The following is a 27583-nucleotide window of genomic DNA, read 5'->3' as shown; positions in this document are numbered from 1 at the left end:
GTTGGGTTACCAAAGTCTAGACAAAGCCATGATGGCATCTGGGTAATCGTAGATAGACTCACAAAATCTGCGCATTTCTTACCAGTCCGCATGAACTATAATTTGGACAAGCTAGCCACATTGTACATGAATAACATCGTACGATTACATGGGGTCCCAGCCAGCATCTTGTCAGACAGAGACCCGAGGTTTGTATCTCGTTTTTGGAAGAGTTTTCAACAAGCCATGGGAACTAAGGTCACCCTCAGTACGGCCTACCACCCTCAGACCGATGGTCAAACAGAGAGGACAATTCAAACTTTAGAAGACATGCTGAGAGCATGTGCCCTAGACTTTAGCGGTAATTAGAGTGAACATTTGCCTTTGATTGAGTTTGCTTACAATAACAGTTTTCACAGCAGCATCGGAATGGCACCGTATGAAGCTCTGTATGGGCGAAAATGTCGGTCACCACTATATTGGGATGAAGTAGGAGAAAAGGCCATCACTGGACCCGAATTGATCCAAGAAACAGTGGATAAAATCGCTATAATCAAGGAGAGACTTAAAGTGGCACAAGACCGACAGAAAAGTTGGGCTGATTTGAAAAGAAGACCAGTGGAATTCATAACGGGAGATAAAGCATACTTGAAAGTATCACCAATGAAAGGTGTGGTTCGATTCAACAAACCCGGGAAACTGAACCCTAGATATGTTGGACCTTTCGAAATTCTAGGGAAAGTGGGGACACTTGCATACAGATGGGCACTCCCACCGAGTATGTCTAGAATCCATAATGTTTTCCATGTGTCACAACTAAGAAGATATGTTTCGGATCCAAGCCACATCCTCGAAGCGGAACCACTCTTAATCGAGGGAGACTTGAATGAAGGCCTTACTTATAAGGAAGTCCCGATCAGAATTGTGGATGCCAAAGACCAAGTGCTAAGACGACGAACGATTCCATACGTCAAAGTACAATGGTCCAATCACACCGAAAGAGAAGCCACTTGGGAACTCGAAGAGAAAATGAGAAACCATTACCCTTACCTTTTCGAAGGATAAGGATAATCCAAGTTTCGAGGACGAAACTTACATTAAGGAGGGGAGAATGTGAAGACCATGCACTATGGAAGTGCACCAATTGTGGAGGAACTCATACAGCCAAAATCACTCCATTTCAGCATAAATCTCGAGTGAGCACCTTGAACCAAAAAGTGGCCACATTCATCCGGGAGAGGTTAGTGGAATCACCATTGATTAAGCCATCAGCGTCATTCGTGGAGCCATCAACGCAGCATCATTCGTGGAGCGACTTCAGAGCTTACCTTGTAGAAGATTATTTGCGCCTATAAAAAGGAGGGCTCCTCATTCGAAACTTACACACCCAAATTCTCGAAATCCTCTCTAGCAGCACCGTAATCTCGAAGCTCTTCGCCCTCTAGTAACAAAGCTCTGCCGCAATCTCATCGTTCACGTTTACGTTTCCTTGAGCAGTCAGAATACTGTAAGTGGGTTTTTGCTACTACTTCAATTGGCATAATATATTTCGAAAATAGCTATGACCTTGAAAATTATATCGGCATGATATATTCGTTCTGCTTCGTATGTAACCCTTTTTGGAATTTTCGTTTACTGAAAGCATGTTGAGTATTTGTAAAAGCACTGTAATGATTCGATTTAGAAATGGTAAAGGAAATTCCGAACTTTGAAATCTTTGTTTAGGCCCTGATGCGGTGGGTTATAATAACCGTTCCTTTGGCCTCGCCCCTTAGAGGAGTAACATATAGGGGACTGATCAGTTAAAGACCATAGAAAATGAGATGATTTCAGTGCTGTATCCGTTTTTTGTATATGATTCGACATGCTAAATATTGAAATTGTGATAATTCGTGTATATGTATAACCTCGATATTTCTCATGCACGATTGGCCCCCCCCATTTACTGAGTATTTCCCCAAAATACTCACCCCTTACTCCCTACTCCCACCCAGATAAGAATGAGAATCAAATTGAGGATGAGAAGCAAGAATACTTTTGGGGATGGTGAAGAAGCAGTCTAATTCGTGATCGATCGATTATTCAGTCTTATGATTTCAGTATTACGTATTTACGCTTCCGCATGTTTCTATTTCTTTCTGAGTTGTAAAGACGTTGAACTTTTGGGAAATTTATGAAAATAAACTGGTTTGGTATATGCTGTACTACGAGGCTAGTTGTTTTGCAATTATGTGATTGCGAGATAACGCCGGTGTCGACTAACCCCGGTCTCGGGCGTGACAAAAATTCAGATCAAGAAGATTATAGAAAATCCTTTCCTTTTCGATTAACATTTTGAAGAGAGTTGCATCATCACTACAAATGATTTGGATGCAATTAAAATCATTCAACTCTTGCGATATTTGTAAAAAATGGGATATATATATAGTCATTGACTATTGAGTTCCTTGTTTGGTGGAAGTGACAGGCTTTGATTCATAAATATAGGAGGTATCACAAACCGATATATCTTTGGAAGTGTTAAATAACACAATATCAATCATCTCTATGCCATGGATTTACAGCTAGATTTCACCATAGAAGTCGTGTTCAATCTAACTGAAAATTTATAATCCTTTCAAATCCAATTCTAAGTATATGATTGAGTTTCCCAACTTATCTTCAAGAACATGATAGTCAATGACAGAAACTTCAATAAATTTTTCCACTGATCGTTTATGCTGCTTGCATATTCTATAATTCCCCACTTGTAATGGTAAGTTTCTCCTCCAACAAGGGTGCTGCCTCCAATGAGCCACTCGCCGCAAGGGTTGTACCCACAATTTCGCAATCTTAAGGATGATGACTGATTACAATACAGATATAAAAAAATATTTCCTAGTTCAAAGATCAAAGAGCCCCAAAGGCACTTGAACCATGCAATAAAAAGAATAGAAAAAGTTGTTTCGTATATAAGAAATCCTATATTTCTCAGCAAAAATCACAAGAAAATAGATTAAGCTTAATTTTTACACCTTCTTTTTAGACACATGACCAACTTTCATAAAGCATATACCGAGCCCACACCACAAAATTTATGAATAAAATGATTCAAGGGTAATTCAAATAGAGATACTGACTGGATGAGTGATTCCATAGCGCAAAACTGCATTTCGAATGGCCTCTAAGTCTTTCTCATTATCAAACTTTGCAGAATGTACTCCTACGACAACAAACTGTGAAATAACCACTAATCACACAACTGAAATGAACAAAATAACATGAAATTTATCAGTTAAACTGTGAATACAACAATCCCACCATATGCAGCTGTAGCAAATAACAGGGCATAATTTTTTGCACCAAATTCAGGAAATTTTCAAACGTGCAATTACTTGTTATATATGATTCTATTTCTCATTAAACCAACACATTGTTAGGACTAAATTTTATAGCTTTTGATGCTAGTTAAACCCTGAATACATCAACCTCGACTTGTTTAATCTTCCAGAATCATACATAAATGCTTATCACTATCAAAAAATCGTATGATTTTTTTACTCTCCTTAATAATAAAAATATTAATTTATGTCACATAGCAAAATATGTAATTAAAGAAATAAACCGAAAGGTCATATCTAGTTCATTTTGGACAAGGCTAAAATAATTTTTTTAATCAAATAACTAAAAAATATATTTATTTATCTATCCTAATCCCGACATCTTCAACATTATTCCTGGCTATAATCCAATCTCAAACACTAATCAGATACCCATGATACACCTAACACCGTCTAAATCCAAACCTGAATCACAGGTTCACCTTTCTTTTTTTAAACCCTTTTGCTATTCTCTATTACCAATCTTTCTCTTTCTTTTTCTTTTTTTTTGAAGATATCTTTCTCTTTCAATCCTCCATTGGAGGGTGAAGGACTGGCCTTAGAAAACTCTAGGCCTGAAAATTTGAATCCCGACTTAGAGGTCACAAGACCAAACAAAGGATATATGTAATTTATTTAGTCATTGGTTTTAATATTGTTAGAATCAAAGAACATAAGAATTAATTTTAAACTTTTATTTTAGGAGATTCTAATCTCAGAAGCTAACATTTAGTAGGAAGAAATCAAATTTGTAAATGTGTGATGTCTTTTACTAATTTTGAAAAAAAAAACTAGCAAGAGGCTGGTTATCGCACGTTAATACATTTTAGATATAATATAATTCAACTAAATTAACGCTAAAATATGATATTGGTAGTTAATTATGTTATAAGTTTACTCACATTCTTTAATAGGGATAAAATCAGTGCTAATTAAAAAAATTAAACGATTAATATTTTTATTTTTGAGATGTGATATACATATTCAAGATTAACCAATAATCGTGATTCCTAATCTTTTAGTCATCAATTCGATCTGAGCAAACTGATACAATGGAAGAAGGCTTTGTGGCAATGGCAGGGCTGTTCTCACCATTAAAAGGACCTATTACTTCCGACATGCCACAAAAAACGGGTAATACGAGTTCTAACGTGGGCCAGCGGTATTTTAGGAGGAGGGAGGGAGAGGGTAGATGAAAAGCCGGGTATCGAGAAAGAAATTTTCATAGGGGCTGCGAAGGTTAATAGTAAGTGTGCTGTAAAAGAAACGGAAGAGGTAGTCACAGGTGGAATTCGATTGGAAGGGTCTAGAAAGTCGAGTGATATTTTGAGTAGAGAATTGCACAGATTACAGTGTGGTATCAATTATGAGAGAGGCTCAACTTCAAAGGGAACCAATGTTTCATTATGAAAATCTGCTCCTGGAATATAAGAGGTGGAGGGGCAGCAGCTAGGAGAGAATTAATCCGGAATGTCTTACGATGTGAAAAACCAGAAATAGTGGTGCTATTGGAAACTAAAAGAGAACGGGTGGATAGAAAATTTGTTGCTAGTGTCTGGAAATCGAGATTTGTTGAATGGGTTTGTCTACGGTCGATGGGAAGAGCGGGGGGTATTCTGGTGATGTGGGATCCTGAGAGTGGTGGCAGTTTGTGATAATTTGATAGGAGAATTTTCGGTGTCGATTGAAATTCGCAGGATTGGTGATATCAAATGGTGGTTTTCGGCCATCTATGGTCCGGTTAAGCCGCGAGAGAGAGAATTTTTTTGGGATGAATTGGCGGGGTTGAATTCTATATGCGGAGATAAATGGTGCATGGGAGGTGACTTTAACATGGTTAGAAACACGGGAGAAAAAATGAACAGCCTTTCCATAACCACGAGCATGAGATGTTTTGATTGTCTGATAGATGATTTACAACTTCAAGATCCCCCACTATTGAATGCAAAATACACGTGGTCGAATTTTTGTGTGGAACCAATTTGTTGTCGTTTAGACAGATTTCTCATTTCTAAGGGATGGAGAGAAATACTCCCATTTTTTAAACAAACGGTTTTACCAAGAACCACTTCGGATCACTGTCCAGTATTGCTAGACACAACTAAATTTTGGCGGGGTTCTGTGCCTTTTAGGTTCGAGAATGTTTGGCTGTCACAATCTAACTTCAAAGATTTTGTCAAGGAATGGTGGAATAACGGGACCAATCAGGGATGGGAAGGTTATAATTTCATGAAGAAATTGAAAAAGATCAAAGAGAAAGTGTCCAAATAGAACAAAGAGGTGTTTGGAGATGTGGGAATTAGAATTAGGGAGTTGATCAGTGGTATTCAAAGGTTAGATGAATTAGAAGTGACGGGGAGGTGGTCTGATTTGCTGAAAAAGGAAAGAAAAGAATTAAGATGTGAGTTGGAAAAACAAATGCTCAGAAGATCGCAAATGCAGTGCCAAAAAGCGAAACTAAGTTGGATGAGGGAAGGGGATCAAAACACGAAATTTTTTCATTCGTTACTAACCAACAGAAGGAACAAAGCAATGATAAATAAAGTGGAATTGGAGGACGGGTCGACGGTCACTGAGGATAGACAGATTGAAGAGGAGATCATAAGATTTTACCAAAGGTTGTATAGGAAATCGGAATGGGTGCAGGGATATTTGGGCGGAGATGTGGAGGAATTACGTGGTTTGGAATGAAGTGAGTTACATTTGAATCATGCCGAAGAGTTGGAGGCACCATTTTTGGAGGAAGAGATTAAAAATGCCGTGTTTGATAGCGATGGTTGTAAGGCTCCAGGGCCGGATAGGTTCACAATGGCCTTCTTTCGACATAATTGGGACACGGTCAAAGATGATGTAGTGAGGGTGTTTGCTGAATTCTTCCATAGTGGTACTGTTAATGGTATTACAAATGAAACTTATATATGTCTCATTCCAAAGAAATAAGATGCAATCAGGATAAAAGATTTCAGACCTATCAGCTTAATAACGAGTTTGTACAAAATTTTGGCTAAGGTCTTGACAAACAGATTGAAAAAAGTCATTACCTACACAGTTGCGGAGAATCAGTGTGGCTTTATTAAAGGTAGACAAATTTTGGATTGTTGTCTAATCGCTAATGAGGTGGTCGAGCTTTACCGAAGAAATAAAAAGAGAGGATGGGTGTTTAAAGTTGATTTGGAAAAAGCTTATGATAACGTCGATTGGAGATTTTTGGATTTGAATTTACAAAAGAAACAATTCGGAGATAGGTGGAGGAAGTGGATAATGGGTTGCGTTTCTAATGTTTCATATTCAATTTTTATCAAAGGTAGGCCACGGGGTAAATTTAAAGGGGAGAGAGGACTTGACAAGGGGACCCCATTTCACCATTGCTTTTTAATTTAGTTGTTGACGGGTTGGGAAGGATGGTTGATAAGGCAAAGGATGACAACAAAGTAAGAGGGCTTGAGGTAGGTCGACAAAAAGTCTAAATTTCACATTTGCAATTTGCGGATGACACTTTGTTTTTTGCTCAACCAAGGTTGCACTTGCTGGAAATATTGGCAATACTCAAGAGGTTCGGCTTACTAGCGGGACTTAATATTAACCTGGATAAAAGTACGGTGTTGGCTTGAATATGGCGGACGAGGAAATTGATGGAATGGCTTTGATGATTGGGTGCAATAGAGGCACATTTCCGCTAAAATATCTAGGGGTTCCTTTGGGAGGTAACCCAATGACTATGGAGTTCTGGGAACCGGTCTTAACCAAAATGACAAATAAATTGGCAAGTTGGAAGAAATTTTTTTTGTCAAGGGGGGGACGACTAACTTTGATCAAGGCAGTTTTAAGTGCCATGCCTTCGTATTTTATGTCCATCTTCAAAGTGCCGAATAAGGTGGGGATCATAATGGAAAGATTGATGAGGAATTGTTTTTGGGATGGGGCCGATGGAGAAAATCAGTGCCATGTAGTTGGATGGGGTCAAGTGTGTAAACCAAAGGATAGAGGAGGCCGGGGATTGGGCAACATTCGTATACGTTAGTTTACAGAAGAAAGCGCTTCTTGGAAAACGATGGTGGAGAGGCTCGGTGGAAAGGGAGAATATGTGGAAAAAAGTGGTCATAAGCATTTACGGTACTCAAGAAAATGGTTGGGATTTGAGTTTGGCGGGGAATACGACCTTCAGAAGTCCTTGGAAATATATCTCTCGATCCTACCTGGCTTTTCATCAGTTGGTACGGGGGGTGCTTAAAGAGGGTAATATCATTCGGTTTTGAGAGGATGAGTGGGTAGGGGGAGTCTCGTTCCAAGTTTGTTTTCCATCACTATTTCGGCTTAGTACTTTAACTAACAAGCCTATCTTAAGCTTTGTTGATTTAGTCAATAGCAGCGCTAACTTAGTGATTCATTGGGATGTCCGTTTTAGAAGGAATTTTACAGAGAGAGAAGAGAGAGTTCAATGAACTTTTACGGGTTTTACAGGACGTTAGATTGGAGTGGGGTGTTGAGGATTACATATATTGGGCGGGAGATTCTTCAGGGTTGTTTTCTGTTAAATCTTTTTATAGTTCGTTTTTTTCCTCAGCTACTTCTACTCCCTTCATCTATATAACATCTGGAAAATACCTGTCCCACCGAAGGTTCAAGTGTTTTCGTGGATTGTGGCTTTGGACAAATTACAAACTAACGACTCAGTGCAAAGAAGATGGCCGGCCTGTGTATTAAGTCCACAATGGTGTTGTTTGTGTCAAAGGAATGAGGAAACTCGAGATCATTTACTACTTCATTGTCCTTTTACTTCAACAATTTGGCAGCAGGCACTAAAAGAGCTGGATTTAGTTTGGGTTTCTCCGGAGAAGGCAAAGGAGATGTTTATTCTGAACCATGTTTGCAATCTGGAAGAAAACATCTGACATTCTGGTTTATGATTGTTCATTGTATATTTTGGTCTGTTTGGCTGGAAAGAATCTTTGAAGAGAAGTCGGAGTCCGTCGACGAAGTCTGGGATAAAATAAAATTCAGGGTTGCGAGTTGGTCCACGATACTGCGTAAATATCGGAGACTTAGCTAGGGACTGGACATTTGTAATGTCATGATTATGGTGTCGTTGTCTGACTTTTCCTACCTTATTTAGAGCGGATTTCTTATCAGCTTTTTGTAATTTTTATTTCACTATCAATAAAATATGTTTCATATAAAAAAAATAGTTAGTGATAGTGATGATATTAGTTAATTTCATACGAACCCAGGAAGTGAGCTGAGAACATCGCCTAAACTCTTTGAATCTAGGTCATTATGTATTAGGTAGTTCAAGAGTTGTTTATCTTTCAAATGCCAGGAAAATATGATCCAGAGAAATTCTAGATTCAGATGGTGAAGGGAGGCTATAGTCTTGGTAATTTATACCAATCTGCCGTTAATGTCATCGTTCAACTGATATATAACAAAGCATGTGATTTAAGTCATATGTAACATCAAGCATAATGGGCAAATCCTGTTTACAGTTTACATCACATAAAAGCTATGTCAAAATATACTACACTTCATTATAAGTTCTGCCGCATGAATCATAATGTTGTATCATACATGCAATCAAATAAGGAAGACTACATCACATATAAATTCACGGAGATGGAATACTTTCAAGCGACCGAAATTCACTTGGAGTGACTAGAAGAAAAGAGTATTTATTTAATATAACCTAACAGAATATAAGAAGCTATATAATGATGACAAAATCTTACCGGCATATCTTTATACTTTTTCTCGAGAAACTGTAGGTCCGGTAACACATGCATACAATTTATACAACAATAGGTCCAGAAATCCAGAAGAACCACTTTTCCTTTCAAATCCTGTGAAATCAGAGATTAAATCAGAAACCCCACCATATTCTTTGTTTTGTGATGTTTCAAATGCTTAAGACAATGTACAACCTTTAAAATATAAAACCTCACTTGAAACTATAGGACATGAGAAAAAAACAAAAAATATAAGTCAAAGAAATCCAAAACACTCGTAGCCAACAATTTAAGTTTCGTCAGATATAATCCATATTATGAATTCATAATATCTGTACTGAAAAAGAGACAAAATTAAACAATCAACCAGGAGGGTTTTTCAGCTCTAGCCTCTATGGTCAAAGGTCGACTATAAAAAATGTCAAGACGAGTTTCTTCCTCTGAAGAAAATTAAACATGAATAATCATATCAAACCAGTTAAGAAGAACAATATTACACACAGACTTTACCCTGCGGAACTGAAGAGGAGTCGCGTTCAGCCAGTCAAGTTTAGATGGAAACTCCGGCACAGTTGTTGCAGTTCCTCTTACATGATGAAGTTAAGAATATGGAAACAAATTATCAAAAGATGAATTATGTTAAAACCACACATCAAGTATAATGTGAAGATCAAGAAAGAAAGGTTAAATACAGTACTGCAACAACTTAGAATCTCAGGACTACTGAATTGCTGTTGAACAAAAAGACAGGAAATTTCTATGCACCTTTTCTCCAAATCAGACATGTAAGTGATAAACTGTTCGACTCTCTTGTCATCGACTTCTTCTGCAATCACTAGAAGGAAATAGGATAGCAATTTTCAAATCTACTAAATATTGTGCACAGAGAAAGTTATAAATTTGAATAAAGATTATTGAGAGAGGCATTTTATCATAGAAGTAAAAAAAAATGAGAAAGACGTGTACAGAACCAATCATAGGCTCGACAGGCCAAACATTGGCAAGTAGATCTATTGATCATAATAAACAACCTTTCTGCCCAAAAGAAGGGTTACTGGACCCAAAAACCGAATTCCATATAGCTTTTGGAGATACATATTGCATGGCCTGCAAAGACATGGCAAGGCCAGTTTAACTCAAGGAGAAAAGGTAATGTTTGAGGACATCCCCTAATTTGCGGAATTCACAATTTGCTTTTTCATCAAACAGCATTATACCCTCCAATTTACGACGGAGAAGTAAAGGCAAGAAACAGCAATCCCCAAACTTCCATACCTCAAGATGTTTCGTCGAGAACCCTGTAACCTGCCAGCAAATCATTTTTGTGATTTCAAGAAGTGTTGGACTGAATGTCCTTATACAGTACTGACTTCATTAAGTTGATAATGAGTAAATTTGGCGTTTAAATTTCTGAAAGCGAAAACAAGAAACATTCTGCAATACTTTTAGGGGCGGAAGTTAGAATAGGTGCTCCAGCACTATGAACACAAAAAACATCGCGACATTGGTTATCAAATAGTTTTATCATTAATTCCACTAATTATTTATGACTAGGCAAAAGGCGAATCGAGGAACTTCATGACCAGCTGAGACAAAGTTATTCCGAAAGTGTCACTGAACCACTCTTGTAAATTTGCTTTGTACTGCACTAGAAAATTGATAACTGATCAACAAAGAGCATAAGACAATCGCATCACGCAGAGACAAGGTACAATAATCTATTGTCTGATTTTAGAACACCTGAGACGCAAGTCTGCCGTTATGATGGCTAAAAACACCATTTATATTTTTTTTTATAAGAAACGATAATTTATTAATAATTAAGTGTTAATTACATTAGTGGACTAGTGATCCACTAAATGAAAATCTACACAAAACTTTAATACTTAATGATAAACAAGAGCCCAATCTCGCAAAATATCAAGTATGGAGGCATTCTTGAATTCTTCGTGAGTGCCAACCCACAGTGCTACCGCTATCTTTATTCTTTCCCTTCTCGTGATTCGTCCTTTTCATCAAATATTCTTCTGTTTCTTTCGAGCCAAACGAACCAGCAGATGCACTGACATCGACCCGCCAAAAAGTTTTTCCCCTAATACCTGTCTGCTGACCAAGGTCCATTGCAAATAACCTCTCTGTTGATTCCAGCATCACCCATACTAACTGAAGTTCTTTCAACGCCTTAGCCCACAAACCGCACGAGAATGGACAATGGATGAGCATATGATCTTGAGTTTCTGAGTCATTCCTACACAAAACACACCAACTCGGAGAAATATTCATCGAGGGCCACTTTAATTGCATCATCTCCGAGGTCGGTAACTTACCCTGGGTAGCTATCCATGAGAACACCTGTATTTTTATCGGGACCGGAACCTTCCAAATATGGTCTAGAAGAGGAAAAAGTGGAAAGTTCGTACTTGTAAAAAAAGACTCGAAGAATGATTTGACCGTGAAAACACCAGATGAATCCCCTTGCCACAATCGATAATCCTCTACCCCTTCTACCAACCTCACACTCTCTATCAATCCTAATAACTCGGTCAACTGGATTAGTTCCTCATCTCTGACTGCTCTCCTAAAACGAAAATCCCAAGATTGAGTATTTAATTGGCTATCGAAAACAGAATATTGAGAAATTGGCATATTATGAAGTGATGACAACTGAAATAAAGCAGGGAATAGCTCTTTCAACGAAGAATCCCACAACCACCTATCTTCCCAAAATCTAATCTTATTACCCCCCCCCCCACCTTTGACGACACAAGCCGCTGATAAGTCGGGTAAATTCGTGAAATAAATTTCCAAGGGCACTTGAACGTAACATTTCTCGCCAAACCCGCATCCCACCCGTTTTCTTGAAACCCATATAAACTCACAATGATCTTCTTCCAAAGAGTTCCTTCTTCGGTACAAAATCTCCACCACCCCATCATGGACTTATTTCTCAAAATGATATTTCCAACGCCTAACCTCCCCTTTTCCTTAGGTTTACACACTTGCTTCCACGCAACCAAGTGGCTATGAACATCTCCATCCGCTCCATCCCAGAAAAAATTTCTTGAAATCCTTTCAATCATTTCTGCAATAAAATTTGGCATTCTAAAGAGAGACAAGTAATATATCGGAATAGAATTCAAAACCGATGATATCAAAGTCAATCTTCCTCCTCTTGACAAAAATGCTTTTTTCCAACTTGCCAATTTTTTGGCAACCTTAGTCACAATCGGTTCCCAAAACGATTCTTTCAATGGATTTCCACCTAAAGGCATTCCCAAATATTTAATAGGCCAACTCTCCTTACCACATCCAATTTCTTGTGCCAACAACTCAACCTCACTTGCTTCACAGTTGATACCCATCAATGCACTTTTTCCAAATTTATTTTTAATCCAGACATAAACCCGAATGATCTCACTACTAAAACCAAAAACCTTATGTGGTCCTCATTCCTCGCAAAGAATAGTGTGTCGTCGGCGAACTGAATGTAAGTAATCTCTATCTTGTCTCTACCCACCTCAATCCCCTTTATCATATTTGTTACCTTGGCCTTATCAATCAATCTTCCCAAAACATCCACTACCAAGTTAAACAATAACGGAGTCCATTATGCGCCCTACTTTTCCCCCTTGGCTTCCCGTTAATCATAACCGAAAATGAGACGTTCGATACACATCCTTTTATCCACTTTCTCCATCTGTCTCCGAACCCTTTTTTCATCAGCACAAAATCAAGGAACTCCCAATTCACATTGTCGTAAGCCTTTTCGAAATCCACCTTAAACACCCACTCTTTCTTCTTCTTTCTTCTACCTTCTTCAATCAATTCATTCGCTATAAGACCACAATCGAGTATCTGTCTTCCCTCGACAAAAGCATTTTGTGATTCCGAGATCGTATCTGATATGACATTTTTGATCCTTGAAGTTAAAACTTTTGCTAGAATCTTATACAAGCTTGTGGCTAGGCTAATCGGTCTGAAATCCTTAACTTCGATAGATTCACTTTTTTCCTTATTAAACAAATATAAGTTTCGTTGGTAACACCATTTACGGCTCCCGTCCGATAAAATTCATCAAAAACTCTCATAATATCTCCCTTAACTATATCCCAACAATCCTGGAAAAAAGCCAAAGTGAATCCGTCTGCCCCTGGACTCTTACCACCATCACACTCGAAAACCGCTTTCTTTATTTCATCTTCTGTAAAACTTTTCTCTAGTTCTCGGCTCATAGAATCGTCAATGGGGCACCACTCGGCGCCTTCAATCCCCCAACTTCTCACATCCTTCTTTCCATACAACTCCTCGAAATACCTCAAAATAATTGCTACAATCTCATCTTCATCACTTGTGATCTATCCATCCTCCCTTTCCAATCTGTTTATGGTAGCCTTGCTCCTCCTTTGGTTTAAAAGTGAATGGAAAACTTAGTATTCTGATCCCCCTCTTTAACCCATTTAATCTTGTTTTTTTGATAATGTATTCGATTCTGTCGACATATTAAATCTTCCAACTGCATTTTATTTTCCTTTCTCTCATTCGCTACCTCTTCCGACCCCAATCCATCACTCTCTAACTCATCCAACACGCTGATTTTTCGTCTTAACTCCCCCATTCTCATATCCACCATCTCATAAACCTCCTTATTCCATCTCTTTATTTCCATCTTTACCGATTTTAGTTTCATCATAAATTTATACCCCTCCCAACCTCGAACCGCCGCTCTGTCCCACCAAATTGATGCTAAAGATTTAAAAAAATTTCCCTTAACCACACATTCTCGAATCTGAAAGGTGTTGGACCCCACTTAATTTTTTCCATATCCAAAACAACAGGGAAATTATCAGAAGTGATTCGTGGTAAGATTGTTTGCCTGTTGAATGGGAAAAATTCAGTCCAACCTGTCATGAACATGAATCTATCCAATCTACAGCAAATAGGCATATCCCGTAAGTTCGACCACGTGAATTTTCCATTCAGTAAAGGTGGATCACATAATTCCAACTCTTGAATCAATGAATCGAAGCATCTCATGCTTGAGTTTTGTGAATGACTGTTCATTTTCTCACTTGAAGTTCTAACCACAATGAATGTGGTCACAGGACAAAAGTTGATTGTTATCCCAATTATGTTTCTCTTGCCAAAAAATTCAAAGGGGTATTGCGACTATTGAAGTGCATTTAGATGCAAAAGCTTTCATTAAATAACACCATAAAAATTAAATACCTGAAACAACATTAACATTTTGTCGATATGACTCCTAAAATATTGACAAATATCAAATTCACAAATTTGCGATACACAAGCAAAAAATAAAATAAGGCCTCATTATTAAAAATTAAAGTACGAGATTTTTTATAAGCCAAAGAGAGTAAAACGAAAAACTTCCATGCCATATTTCGTATAGATCTCTATTTTCAGATGTCGGAAATAGGTTGTTCCATTGAAATACAATAGCTTAGCATGCTTTCGATTACAAACATAATGAACAACCATCATGAAAATCATTTTAAAACCCTATGATGGAGAAACGTTTATTCTAATGTAGACAAATAGTACCAATGACTATTCTATCAACAAAAATACATCGATCTTTTGAATTTCTACGTAAAATCAAAATAATTGAACCAAAGGAGTCATCAAATTAGAAATCATCCTTACCCTCCAACAGAGAGGAGTGAATCTTCAACAGATTCATTTTCCTGAAATGATTTAATTTCGCTACCATTTATGTTGGTCAGACTTTGTGGTACACTATTAGACTGGGAAGGCTGCTTCTTTGGATCTGGAAAATTTACTCATCATTAGATGTTAATTCACTTTAGAAGTCTTCTATGTCAAGGACTAGCAAATAAGAATTGCTATAAGTACCATAGTTAAGTGCTTCTAAAACACTTTTAGAACGGTACATAAAATTTTACAGAAAGAACGAAAAATTTATAGAAAACAGAAAGCTTAATTTATAACAAAGAAACTTTATTGTATACAGACTCATCTCAAGGAATAAGCTTAGTTACTGTTTCACATTTCATACGGAAGGAGTCTGCACAACATACAGCACCACTTATGCAAAAGACATTAATAAATTATCTTCCACAACTACATACTATGGCAACCAGAGCCACCATTGAGAATATCATCAAGTGAAATATCTCCTATATCCTTCCGAATAAGTGATGGACACTCTGTTTTTAAAGTATCTTCTGCCAAGGTGGTAGTCACAGCAATGCATCTGCAAGCCGAAAAATTAGGTAAAAAATCTAAAATCTAGAACAATAAAAAATGACAGGGGAGAGAACCAAAATGGCATTTAATTTGCGGTAAAGTGACGTAAGGCCAAGCTTGGAATGCAAGCTATTAAAACTAAAAAGAGGAATAACCAAGAAAATGCAACTTAAATAGAAAATTATAGTTGACAAAAAATTGTAAATCGGTCCCCTTTCTTTTCATGGAGAACAATAATGAAATCATGGAATAATCATGAGAGTTGAATGATATCAAAAATTAAAGAAATTATCCGAACAGAGCACAATTACTGGAGCCGGGACATGTAAAGAAGCCAACCAAAGAATCGAGATCATAGCTTATTAGAGAGTGAAAAGAATAAAGATCAATATTAACAAGAATTCCTCTGCTGAGAAACTGGAACTTAGCATAAATATAACCAAAGTGAATGGAAAATGCTAAGTTACCTCATGCCAGCTGATTTGGCAGCTTGTACCCCTGCTAATGCATCTTCAATCACAATGCACTGCATGTATATGGAAAAATGAAAATATGCTGATGTATTCCTTTCTACCAAATCCTGTGATACTGGATAACAACCTTCTGAAAAATCCTTAAATCAACAAGTCAAAAAGTTTTTTTTTTTTTTTTTTTTGTGTGCAGCTGGAAGAAGATAAAAACATGATATAGAGAGTTCAAAAAATCAACAAGCCAAAGTTGGACCCAGAAGCCAGAATAAAATAAAAATGTGGATATAGAGAGTTCAAAAACTCAACTATCCCAGGTGATCCATATCCATGAATATTACTGTTCTTTTTTAGAACAACTTACTTAGGTTTGCAACTTCATCAAGAAAATACTTAGTTTAATAAAAAAGATATTTGATGCCCCAATTCACGGATGTTATTCACCAACTTGGAGCCATCTCCACCCAAGTTCGACTAATCATGAGGCAAAGGAACTATGCCCATGTACAAAGCATAAATAAGAACAAAAATAGCCACTACAATGACAAGAAATAGCAAAATGTGAACAGCTGACCTCACTTGGGGGCACATCCAAAATTTTTGATGCAGCTAAAAATATGTCAGGAGCAGGTTTCAAGTTTTCGAATGCATCCGCAGAAACAATAGCATCAAACCTGGTAATAGAACAAAAGTTCCACAGAAACAAAACCATTAAAAAATAGTCCAATAGGTTACAAGAAATAATTATTATTGCAGAAAAAAGAAAACATGTAATAGTTTCCATGAATAATATACAAATTTTAGTAGTAGTTTCATCACATCGAAACATGCATCTTTTCTGTTTTATGCAACTAACTTGCAGCTTTCCGCCCACATTTATCATTGACAATTTTTTTCTCATACATTCAATTTAATTATATTCTAAGCCCAAATGAATTTTACATAAATAATTTTTGACATATGAATGGAGATTTTTCAAAGGGAACAAGTGTGCTCCATAATATGCTTGAGGAAATTATAGGACTACCAGAAAGGCTTTTGAAATGCCAGATATGTTCTTGGCCAACTAAAGGGGTTACTTTTCCCTGAATGAGATTAGTGACTTGTTGAAGAGCTTTTAAACGTAATATGTTTGAGATTCGTAATGTGAGATTCCACCACAACACAGAAAGATCCTAAGAGCTACCATTAGCACCTTTTCTAGGGCATACCATCACCACGAAGAGAAGACTCCAAAATGATTACTTAAAAGAACAATCTAACAATTTATACCAAAACAAAAGGTACACTTCAATTTTTCAAAACTACAAAATATATAGTAATACATCCAAATTGGTTTATTTTTCAAGAGGCGTGCGATCTTGAAACTTTAGTGCCTGAACACATTCATAACAAGATATGTATACAAATAAATTCAGAACATCTTCCCTTGTTAGTGTGAGTCTTGTTTTGTAATTACAGATAAAAATTTCTTCCAGATGTAAATTATAATGAACTCGTGAAATGGTCACTAATCAAATAGTGGATGACTTGTACCCGTTATGGATTTTCTTGAAAAGAGAAGGGATATAGTATCCCAAGATAGACTACATCAATTATCACGACACCACAAGGTTTGCTGAGCAGTAACGAAGCTGAAGAATGCTTTTAAATTCTATGATACAGTTTCACAAAATATATGGGCACATATGCATATGTAATCATAACAAGTAATTAAACATCAATTAATAGATAAATACTGAAAATTGAGACTTTATAATAATGTTGCGATCGATATAAATGAACTTACAATGACAGCTGCAAACCAGCAGCCGCTAAATTGGCATCTACCTTTATACGATCAGCACTAGATGCCACAGCAACTTTAAGTCCTTGGTCTATACACTGTTGTTCGTCACAGAGTCACTTAAAAAATCAAAAGAAAAAGGCAACCAAAGTATTTGTTAATGATAATACCTGTATTACAAGTTCATAGGCTCCCGGAAAACCTATGCCAGAATTTGGCTTTGCATACTATTAAAAAGGGAACAACATTGAGGACTCTATTGGATTTCACAAACAAAAAAAAATTGGATAAAGTTAGGGACAATAGCATTTTTTGTCATATATATTTACCTCTTTAAGATTTTGGTCATATGTTTTGTCAAATTTCAGTCTTAGTAATGTATCTTTCAATTTTGGGCGATTTTAATCATTTTTCATTGGGAATGCTGATGTGCCACTTTATACATCAACAACATGTCGTGCTACATTAGAAAAATGATTAAAATTGCAAAATATAACAAAAATAATAGATTAATACTGAAATTTGACGATATTGAATACCAAAATCCCCAAAAGGTAAATATACTGGACCAAAATACAATTTTCCCTACAAATTTATTGATTGATACCTTATCCAGGTATATCTCAAAAAATCTCTTCTTTGCCATCTCAGGATTAAATCCCTTCACACCCTTCATTGAAGCAACACCTCCTAAGAAGTTGGCTTCACCTGAGTGGTATGTGAGAAATCATGCAAACATATACGCAGAAATATACGATGACAGGGAAGGAAAGAAATAAAGAATATGATAGAGGATGAAAATAAAAGGAAAAGGGAAAAGTAAAGGTATACCAATAACACCCCAATAATCAACCCTGATTGATTTCATGGATGATTCAGATCAGGCTGAAACTGATATAGTTTGAACTACAGCCTCAAAAGTGCAATAGCTCCAATGGGCGTGGCAGTCGAGAGATACTCAAATCACATTGTTTTCAAATTTTAGCTTCTAAATATTTTTAAAAAATATTTTTACCCTGAAAATACGAATTAAATCATCACCAGCTCCAGTTACATAACTGGTCTTTCCTCCACCCGCAAACTCAACGCAGGAGACAAATGAATGAAAAAAAAAAAAGGAGACTCAATCAATTAAGTTACCGGATATTCATACTTTCTTAAAAAACACGACATTAATACCTGCCAAACCTATCCTCCTCCTCATTAACAAAAAATAGGAAACAAAAAATATCATGTGCATTTCAAATCATTGCATCTTCAGAGTTATAAACTACATGCTATTGTGTGCAAAGTGAAAGTATCACAATGTATCAAGAACAGTAACCAAAATTTAGACAACGGGAAGCTGAATTCTGTCAAGTTGAGGGCAATGTTGACCAAAATTGCCCACTAAGAAATGAAGTCGAAAAAAATAATCAATGACATTAAAAGATAAATCTACCTGTGCCCATGAAAGGCACGAAATCTTGAACCGTGACTTGAACTCCCATTTCTGCGAAAACGTCGACCGCGGCCAATCTTGATAGCTCTTCGCTGTTGCATAGCACTCCATCCATATCAAACAACACTGCCAAGACCTTCCCCCATTCGTTCCCCGTTTCCGGAACATTCTTCTCTTCCAATGTGATGCACGATTTCACCATTTTTCCGATTCTCCTCCCTGAACACCTCAAGTCGTTGGCTTTCCACGGCCATCGATTACTGAGAAAAATCGATTTAGAGCTCAGCATAAACGAGTTCCTGTAATGGGTTTTCGAATAGCAAGAAGGAAAAGTAGATTGAACAGGTCTCAACGCCATTTTTGCGCGATACAAGGGCGGATGGTCTCGGCCTTGATTGAGCTCAGTTTCGGTTACTTATGAGTGGCGGGGAAAAGCAGGTGGGGATGTTGGATTTTGTTAGACCATATTACCCTTCGTCTTTGTTTTCTCTTTTTTCATTTGGACATCATGGTCAGGGGTGTTCTCGGAAGATCGCTGATCTTTTTCTTTTTTACTTTTCTTTTTTCTGGCATAGGATTATTTGGAATAAATAATCTTCTTCATGATAAACCTTCTACTACTTCTTTTTTTTTGAATTATCCTTTTGGCCAGGCCAAAAGTAAATATTTTTATGCTTATTAATACATAACTAAACTATTAAAAAATATGGATAAAAATATTTTTCATAACATAAATATATATTAATTTAGTTAGAACTAGAATATCATTCTCATAATCATGTTATTTCTTTTTTCTATGATTTAAAATATCATTAAGTTGAGTAAGTATAAACAGATTAAAAAGTTATATTACGTCTGTTTGGATTGATGAATTTGAAATATATTTTATAACTTTAGATAAACAAGATTATAAATTTCAAATCTACTCTTACAATTTTATAGAGTATCAAGTTCACCCAAAAATAATGTTATTTGAAATTCATTCTATTTTGTGTTACTAATGTGTAAATAAGTAAGATGTTAGCTAAAATTTTGATCTATTGTTTCATGACAAACAATAAAACAAGAGTGAGTCTCATATGAGACCGTCTCACGGATCCTAATCTGTGAGACGGGTCAACCCTATACACATTCACAATAAAAAAAATAATATTATTAGCATAAAAAATAATATTTTTTCATAGATAACTGATAAGCACGAATTATATAGCATTTTAAGGATCTTATTTTGTCGTATTCGTGCTTATCTGGCATTTTTATTCCGAGTTTTGCGCTTATTTCGTCTCATTATGGCTATTTGCATGTTTGACCAAAAGTGTGTGAAAACCAAAGAAATAAAAGAAAAGTCAAGCCTCGCAACGCCACATCAGATTTACCCAGAAAAATAGGAGAGAAAATAAAAGCTTTGGGAAACAAAGGCCTATACACGGACCCCGGAGACGGGTCCGTGTCATTCAACCATAAAGAAGAAATCAGCCAAAGAAGCACGAACCCAGGCACGGACCCCGGAGATAGGTCAGTGCCATTCAATTGCCGAAACACAATTTACAGAGTCTCGACGGACCCCTCGACGGACCCATGCACGGGGTCCATGTCCACTTTCATCCGAAGGAAGAAAAATCCAGTATGTACACGGACCCAGAGACGGACCTCTACACGGGGTCCGTGTCCAGTGTTCCGGAAGAAATATGAGGCAGAGTTTACACGGACCCTTTCCCGGATGCAAGCACGGGGTCCGTGTGTGCAATATCAGATCGAGATCCTGCGAAGATTTGCTCGTGATTTTGGAAAGGGATAAAAGATGCAAAACCTAGACATTAATTGGGTTGTTGAATTTTTGAGACTTAGCAGCCGACTTGCAGGAGAAGAAAGGAGAGAATTTTTCAGATCTTTGAAGACAGCGACGGCGAAGGAAAAACAGCGTAATTTACACGCAAGATCCGCGCACCGTCATTGAGATTTCCTCTTCTCTTTTATTTTCTTATTTTCAGACATGAATTCAATTATTAAATTTGATTTTAGTTTTGAATTTATGGAGTAGTTTCTTTTGTGATCGGGACCACGATACGGGATAAACGATTGATTTTTGTTTATTCATTGAATTATTTGATTTATAAAGTTGTTTTATGTTATTGATTTATGTTGCGTAAATTTCGTGCTTTTAATCTGGCCAATTAATTGCATGTTTGTTGGTCGATCTTGACTCGAAAGAGAATAGATTGAATTTAGCTTCGAAAACATTAATCAACACACGGTTAAACCGACTAGAAATAGTACTCGGTTTCAGTGTGCGATTTTAGGCGACAGCTGTAATTCTTCCATTGATAAATGTGTTTTTGTTTAATTAAATTCAATTAGAATTAATTGGACTGTTAAATGAAAATAGGATTATAAATTCTAGAAATAGATTTATAATTAAATTAGGGAATTGCATCGTGACTTCAAATAATTTGTAGTTAAATGGTTCCAGTGCATGATATTAATCAAAGTTTATTACCGTCGTGTGTTCCCGATCATTTTATTTAAATTTGAAAATCCCAAGTCCCAAGCTTCTCTGATATTTGATTTAGTCATTAAAATTAGCATAAATTGGTTTAAAAAATTCACTTAGTTGAAATAACAATCAAATCGCTCGTTTTTGTTTGCCTAGATTAAATAAAATAATTGAATCTTAGTAATTAAATAATAGTCTCTGTGGGATCGATACTTGGACTGTTCGTCCATTTACTATAACTTGACCTAGTCCGCTTGCTAGAATTAATCCCAACCGAATTAATCGGTCAAGTTTTTGGCGCCGTTGTCGGGGACTATTTATTTGATATTAGGATAAATTATTCATTTGAGACTAGGCTTTTATTCTTAGTTTTAAATATTTCATTCTTTCTTTAGCATTTTAATTAGATTAACTTTGTTTCAGCTTTTCATACTCTGTTGGAGCTTAAATCTTGCACTTTAATTTTTGATTTCAGGGGTTAGCTCGTGTTATATGAGCCGTACTCAAGACGTCAGGAATCTAGTGCCACTTGATCTTGAGATTGAAAGCACTCTCCGCAGTATCCGCAGAGCTCGAAGGAACAACGACTTGACCCTGGAGTTTGAATCTGAAACAGAATCTGAAATAGACCGTAAACCAGAGGTTGAGGAAATGGCCGGAGAAGAGGATAATCGGACGCTGATGGAACTTCATCGACCCGCATTCGGAGGTTATGGGTCTAGTATTGTGCGTACCACAATACAGGCTAATACATTTGAGCTTAAACCGGGCATCATCCAGATGATCCAACTTCAAGTCAAATTTGGAGGATCACCTTCTGAAGACCCTAATGCACATCTGGAGAACTTTCTGTCAATCTGTGACACAATAAAGTGCAATGGGGTGAGTACTGATGCCCTTCGACTCAGATTATTTCCATTCTCCCTACAAGGAGAGGCTATGGAGTGGTTTCGAGACCTTCCAGCTGGTTCTATCACGACATGGGATGGATTGGTCGAGTTCTTCATGCACAGGTATTTTCCCCCAACCAAGATTACACAGTTGAGAAATGAAATTACATCATTTAGACAGAGAGATGGGGAATCACTGAATTCAGCATGGGCGAGATTCAAGAAGATGTTGAGGATGTGCCCGAGACATGGATTTTCAATAGGCCAACAGGTTGAGACATTCTATTATGGGGTAGATCCTTCTGTGAGATCTATGCTCGATGCGGCAGCAAACGGAAGCTTGTACAGGAAAACGCCAACCGCAGCGCTCGAAATCATATCGAATATGGCCGAAAGCAATGTAGGTTGGCGAGATAACCGGAGGGAAAAGAAGGTAGGATTCCTTGAGATGGATGCTCTGACAGCAATTACAGCGAAACTTGATGGATTGACGCATCAGATGACACAGTTACAAGCACAGAAGTCAACACCAGTCAAGTCAGTGAATCAGATTCAAGGAAGTGCTGAAATGGTTGGTGGTTCATCTAGTGACATGCCATTCATACCAGATATGTCTTGTGAGGGGATACAGTGCTTTGGAGGGGACTCGGTGAATTATGTGGGAAACCAAGGTCTTCCATAATACAATCCATACAGTTTTTCGTATAACCCGGGCTGGAGGAATCATCAGAATTTTGGATGGAAGCAACCTGAGACTTCTGTTGAGCAACTACAGTTTAATCCTCCACAACATCCTACACAGCAAACACCTCCTCAACAACCACCTAAACCTCCACAAGGTGCTGGTCCTTCTATGCCACCTGGTTTCAAGCCACATGATAGCAAGTCGAATCTTGAGGATATGCTTGCCAAGTACATAGCTGGGAATGAAATGAGATGGCAAAACCATGATGCCATGATGCAAAGAGTGGAGACGCAACTAGGGTAGTTAGCGACACAAATGGCTACAAGAGCTCCGGGTACACTACCAAGTGACACGGAAAAGAATTCAAAAGGTGTCAATGCAGTCACGGTTACGTCCCCCATAAAGCAGGAGGTGATCGATGTTGAAGGAGATGTGAAGGAGAAGGAATTATCCAAGCAAGGGTCAAATGCCGCAAGGGAGAAAGGTAAGTCTCTGAACTCGAACTCGAATATTGATATTAAATCACTCCCATTTCTCCAAAGAGCAAAGCAACTGCAATTGGATACTCAATTTTCAAAATTTCTTGAGATTTTCAAAAAGTTGCATATAAATATCCCATTTGCAGAAGCTTTAGCTCAAATGCCCTCATATGTCAAATTTCTTAAAGAGATTTTATCAAACAAGAGGAAATTGGTTGACTTTGAGACAGTTAAGCTGTCGGAGGAGTGTTCTGCGATTTTACAAAATAAACTCCCTCCGAAGCTTAAGGATCCAGGTAGTTTTTCTATCCCTTGCACTATTGGAACTTCAAATTTTAATAAAGCTTTGTGTGACTTAGGTGCTAGCATTAACTTAATGCCATACTCTTGTTTTGAGAAGTTAGAGATAGGTGAGGTGAAACCAACTACAATTTCCCTACAGTTAGCTGATAGATCAATTAAATATCCTAGGGGAGTTGTAGAGGATGTGTTGGTGAAAGTTGATAAGTTTATCTTCCCGGTGGACTTCGTTGTGCTAGACATGGAGGAGGATCGAGAGATCCCTCTTATTTTAGGGAGACCATTCTTAGCCACCGGGAAAGCTTTGATAGATGTGCAAAAGGGCGAGCTAATCTTGAGGTTTAATGAAGAGAGTGTCATATTCAATGTTTTTCAGTCCATCAAATATCCTAATGATACTTCTGATTGTTTTCGAATTGATGCTACTGATGAGTTTGTTGAGTGTGATCTACAGGGAATGATAGGTGAGGACCCTTTGGAGGTTTGCTTAACTCATTCGTCTCCACAAGAATTGGTAAATCAAGAGCTTGATGAATGTATCTCCTATTTGGAGGCAGGCAGACCGCTGTCGAAAACGGTAAACTCTAGGATTGGGGAGCTTGGGCATGTCCCACGACCTTTAAAATCATCCATCGAAGAAGCCCCGATCCTAGAGATGAAACCTCTTCCTTCCCACTTAAAATATCTGTTTCTTCTTGATAATGATAAATTGCCAGTGATTGTTTCATCTACTTTGACAGATAAGGAAGAAGAAAAGTTGTTGCGAGAGCTGAGAGACAACATCAAAGCCATCGGCTGGAGCATCGCAGACATTAAGGGGATCAGCTCTTCTATGTGTATGCACAAGATTCTGATGGAGGCCGACCACAAGACGTCTACTCAACCCCAAAGGCGTCTAAACCCAGCCATGCAAGAGGTGGTAAAGAAAGAGGTGATTAAGCTACTGGACGCAGGTATTATTTATCCGATTTCTGACAGTAGGTGGGTCAGTCCAGTCCAAGTTGTTCCAAAGAAAGGTGGGATCACTGTTGTGAAAAATGATAATAATGAATTAATTCCCACGAGAACTGTTACAGGGTGGCGTGTTTGCATCGATTATAGAAAACTTAACGATGCCACCCGTAAGGATCATTTCCCCCTCCCGTTTATTGATCAAATGTTGGAAAGGTTAGCAGGCCATTCTTTTTATTGTTTTCTGGATGGTTATTCGGGTTATATGCAAATTCCCATAGACCCTGAAGATCAGGAGAAAACCACTTTTACTTGTCCTTATGAGACATTTGCATATAAACGGATGCCATTTGGTCTGTGTAATGCACCAGCAACCTTCCAACGATGCATGATGGCAATTTTTCATGATATGATTGAAGATTTCATTGAAATATTCATGGATGATTTTTCTGTCTTTGGCTCTTCATTCGATACTTGTTTAGTTAACTTGTCTAAAGTTGGAGAGGTGTGAGGAGTCGAATTTGGTCTTAAATTGGGAAAAATGTCATTTTATGGTAAGAGAGGGAATAGTGTTGGGGCACAAAATTTCTGAAAATGGGATTGAGGTTGATAAGGCAAAGATTGAAGTAATTGAGAAACTCCCAGCCCCAACCAACATTAGAGGAGTGCGTAGTTTCCTTGGGCATGCGTGTTTCTACAGACGATTTATAAAAGATTTTTCTAGCATTGCCAAGCCCATGACTAATTTACTGATAAAAGATGTGCCTTTTGATTTCTCTGCTGAGTGTGTGCAGGCATTTCAGGTTCTGAAAGAGAAATTGATCACAGCACCTGTGATGATAGCACCTGACTGGGGGTCGCCATTTGAGGTGATGTGTGATGCAAGCGACACGGCGTTAGGGGCAGTGTTGGGAAAAAAGAGAGACAAGTGCATTCATGTCATCTACTATGCTAGTATGACATTGTCAGCCGCCCAACTGAACTATGCCACCACAGAGAAGGAGCTTCTTGCTGTTGTTTTTGCTCTTGATAAGTTTAGATCGTATTTAATAGGGAGCGAAGTTGTCGTGCACACAGACCATTCAGCGTTAAAATATCTGATGTCCAAGAAAGATGCAAAACCAAGACTAATTCGCTGGATTCTTCTGTTGCAGGAATTTGACTTGGAAATAATAGATAGGAAAGGCACAGAGAATCAAGTTGCAGATCATCTTTCGCGATTGGAAAGTCCAGTTCAAGGTAATGACTTTATTCGAGATGATTTCCCGGACGAACAACTCTTTGAAATCGACAGCTTACCATGGTATGCCGACTTTGTTAATTATCTATCAAGTAAGTTCATTCCTCCCCATTTTACATATCAGCAAAAGAAAAAGTTTTTCTCAGATTTAAAATACTATTTGTGGGAGGACCCTTATTTGTTTAGAATATGTGCAGACGGTGTAATTCGTAGATGCATTCCCCAAGAAGAGGTAAGTGAAATTTTGTTTCATTGTCATGCTGGTCCAGCTGGAGGCCATTTTGGGGCAACTAGAACTGCGTCCAAAGTCCTCTAGTCTTGTTTTTATTGGCCTATTTTGTTTAAGGATGCGCATGAATATGTCACAAAATGTCCAGATTGTCAGCGAACAGGTAATATCTCTAGGAGACATTAATTACCTCTCAATAACATTCTTGTATGTGAATTATTTGATGTGTGGGGTATCGATTTCATGGGTCCGTTCCCGGTCTCTTTTGGGAACAAGTATATTTTGGTAGCCGTTGATTATGTGTCTAAGTGGGTGGAGGCGGTTGCATGCAAAACTAATGACTCTAGGGTTGTCGTTCAATTTCTTATGAAAAATATTTTCTCACGTTTTGGCACACCTAGAGCCATCATTAGCGATGGGGGTACTCATTTTTGTAATCGTCAATTTGACAGTTTGTTGGCTAAGTATGGGTCCGACATAAGGTGGCAACACCTTATCACCCCCAAACTAGTGGCCAAGTCGAGGTTTCGAACAGAGAACTTAAACGCATTCTTGAGAAGACTGTCGGTGCTTCGAGGAAAGAATGGTCTAGGAAACTCGACGATGCACTTTGGGCTTACCGCACTGCTTTCAAAACCCCCATTGGCATGTCCCCTTTCAAATTGTTGTATAGAAAATCATGTCACCTACCTGTAGAACTTGAACATAAGGCTTATTGGACTACCAAATTTCTGAATTTTGATGCTAAAGCCACAGGTGACGAGAGAGTGCTGCAGCTAAACGAATTGGATGAGTTTAGGTTGGAGGCGTATGAGAATGCAAAGCTTTACAAGGAGAAAACCAAACGTTGGCATGATCAGAACATTGTCCATCGAGAATTTTTGGTGGGTCAACAGGTATTATTATATAATTCTCGACTGAAATTAATGCCAGGTAAGTTGCGTTCACGGTGGTCAGGACCATATACCATCACGGAAGTTTTCCCCTACGGGACAGTGGAGATCACTAGTGACGCAACTGGGGCGTTCAAAGTGAATGGGCATAGGCTGAAAGTTTATCACGGTGGTGCCATACCCGATGAGCCGACCACAGTGGATCTGCAGGATCCCAACTAAATCAAGGGAGTACACTCAGGCTATCGACTCTAAATTTAGCGCTTGCTGGGAGGCAACCCAGTGTTTTATTTTAGTTTTATTCCCTGTTTTATTTTAGTTTTCTGTATTTTTTTTAATCATTTAGTTGGTGAGCTAATCTCAGTGAATGGTGGTTCAGGTAATTTATCTACTGGCGGTGGAATTTATCAGGTGTGGGAGAATTTATCAGGGCGATCGATTTCAA

At 37.7% G+C, this 27583-nt stretch overlaps 2 protein-coding genes across 4 annotated transcripts in view; one reads left to right on the top strand and one right to left on the bottom strand.

The window, feature by feature from the left end:
* The window catches only part of LOC140815005 (protein SUPPRESSOR OF QUENCHING 1, chloroplastic), a 70999-nt gene extending 51580 nt beyond the window's left edge, over nucleotides 1-19419 (bottom strand). Inside the window, exons 1-14 of one of the 3 annotated variants that reach the window (XM_073174099.1) lie at nucleotides 18978-19419; nucleotides 18144-18244; nucleotides 17707-17763; nucleotides 17540-17634; nucleotides 16325-16424; nucleotides 15751-15809; nucleotides 15166-15290; nucleotides 14720-14843; nucleotides 10276-10363; nucleotides 10090-10165; nucleotides 9824-9893; nucleotides 9569-9644; nucleotides 9062-9172; nucleotides 3099-3194 (exon numbers count right to left, since the gene is read on the bottom strand). In XM_073174099.1, the coding sequence (XP_073030200.1) occupies nucleotides 3099-3194; nucleotides 9062-9172; nucleotides 9569-9644; nucleotides 9824-9893; nucleotides 10090-10165; nucleotides 10276-10363; nucleotides 14720-14843; nucleotides 15166-15290; nucleotides 15751-15809; nucleotides 16325-16424; nucleotides 17540-17634; nucleotides 17707-17763; nucleotides 18144-18244; nucleotides 18978-19335 (1536 nt within the window). In that variant the 5' untranslated portion in view covers nucleotides 19336-19419. The remainder of the gene's footprint in view (nucleotides 1-3098; nucleotides 3195-9061; nucleotides 9173-9568; nucleotides 9645-9823; nucleotides 9894-10089; nucleotides 10166-10275; nucleotides 10364-14719; nucleotides 14844-15165; nucleotides 15291-15750; nucleotides 15810-16324; nucleotides 16425-17539; nucleotides 17635-17706; nucleotides 17764-18143; nucleotides 18245-18977) is intronic. The other 2 variants (XM_073174100.1, XM_073174101.1) reach the window with 2 other exon arrangements.
* A 3942-nt stretch (nucleotides 19420-23361) lies between these two features.
* Nucleotides 23362-27360, top strand: LOC140815396 (uncharacterized). Its single transcript, XM_073174521.1, has 4 exons — nucleotides 23362-24992; nucleotides 25336-26079; nucleotides 26363-26408; nucleotides 26728-27360. The coding sequence occupies exons 1-4, from the start codon at nucleotides 23362-23364 to the stop codon at nucleotides 27358-27360; spliced, it is 3054 nt and encodes a 1017-aa protein (XP_073030622.1).
* The last annotated feature ends 223 nt before the right edge of the window (nucleotides 27361-27583 follow it).

This window comes from Primulina eburnea, chromosome 15, assembly GCF_022965805.1.
Source record: "Primulina eburnea isolate SZY01 chromosome 15, ASM2296580v1, whole genome shotgun sequence".
Taxonomy (NCBI): domain Eukaryota; kingdom Viridiplantae; phylum Streptophyta; class Magnoliopsida; order Lamiales; family Gesneriaceae; genus Primulina; species Primulina eburnea.
This window is presented reverse-complemented; position numbering and strand designations above follow the sequence as displayed.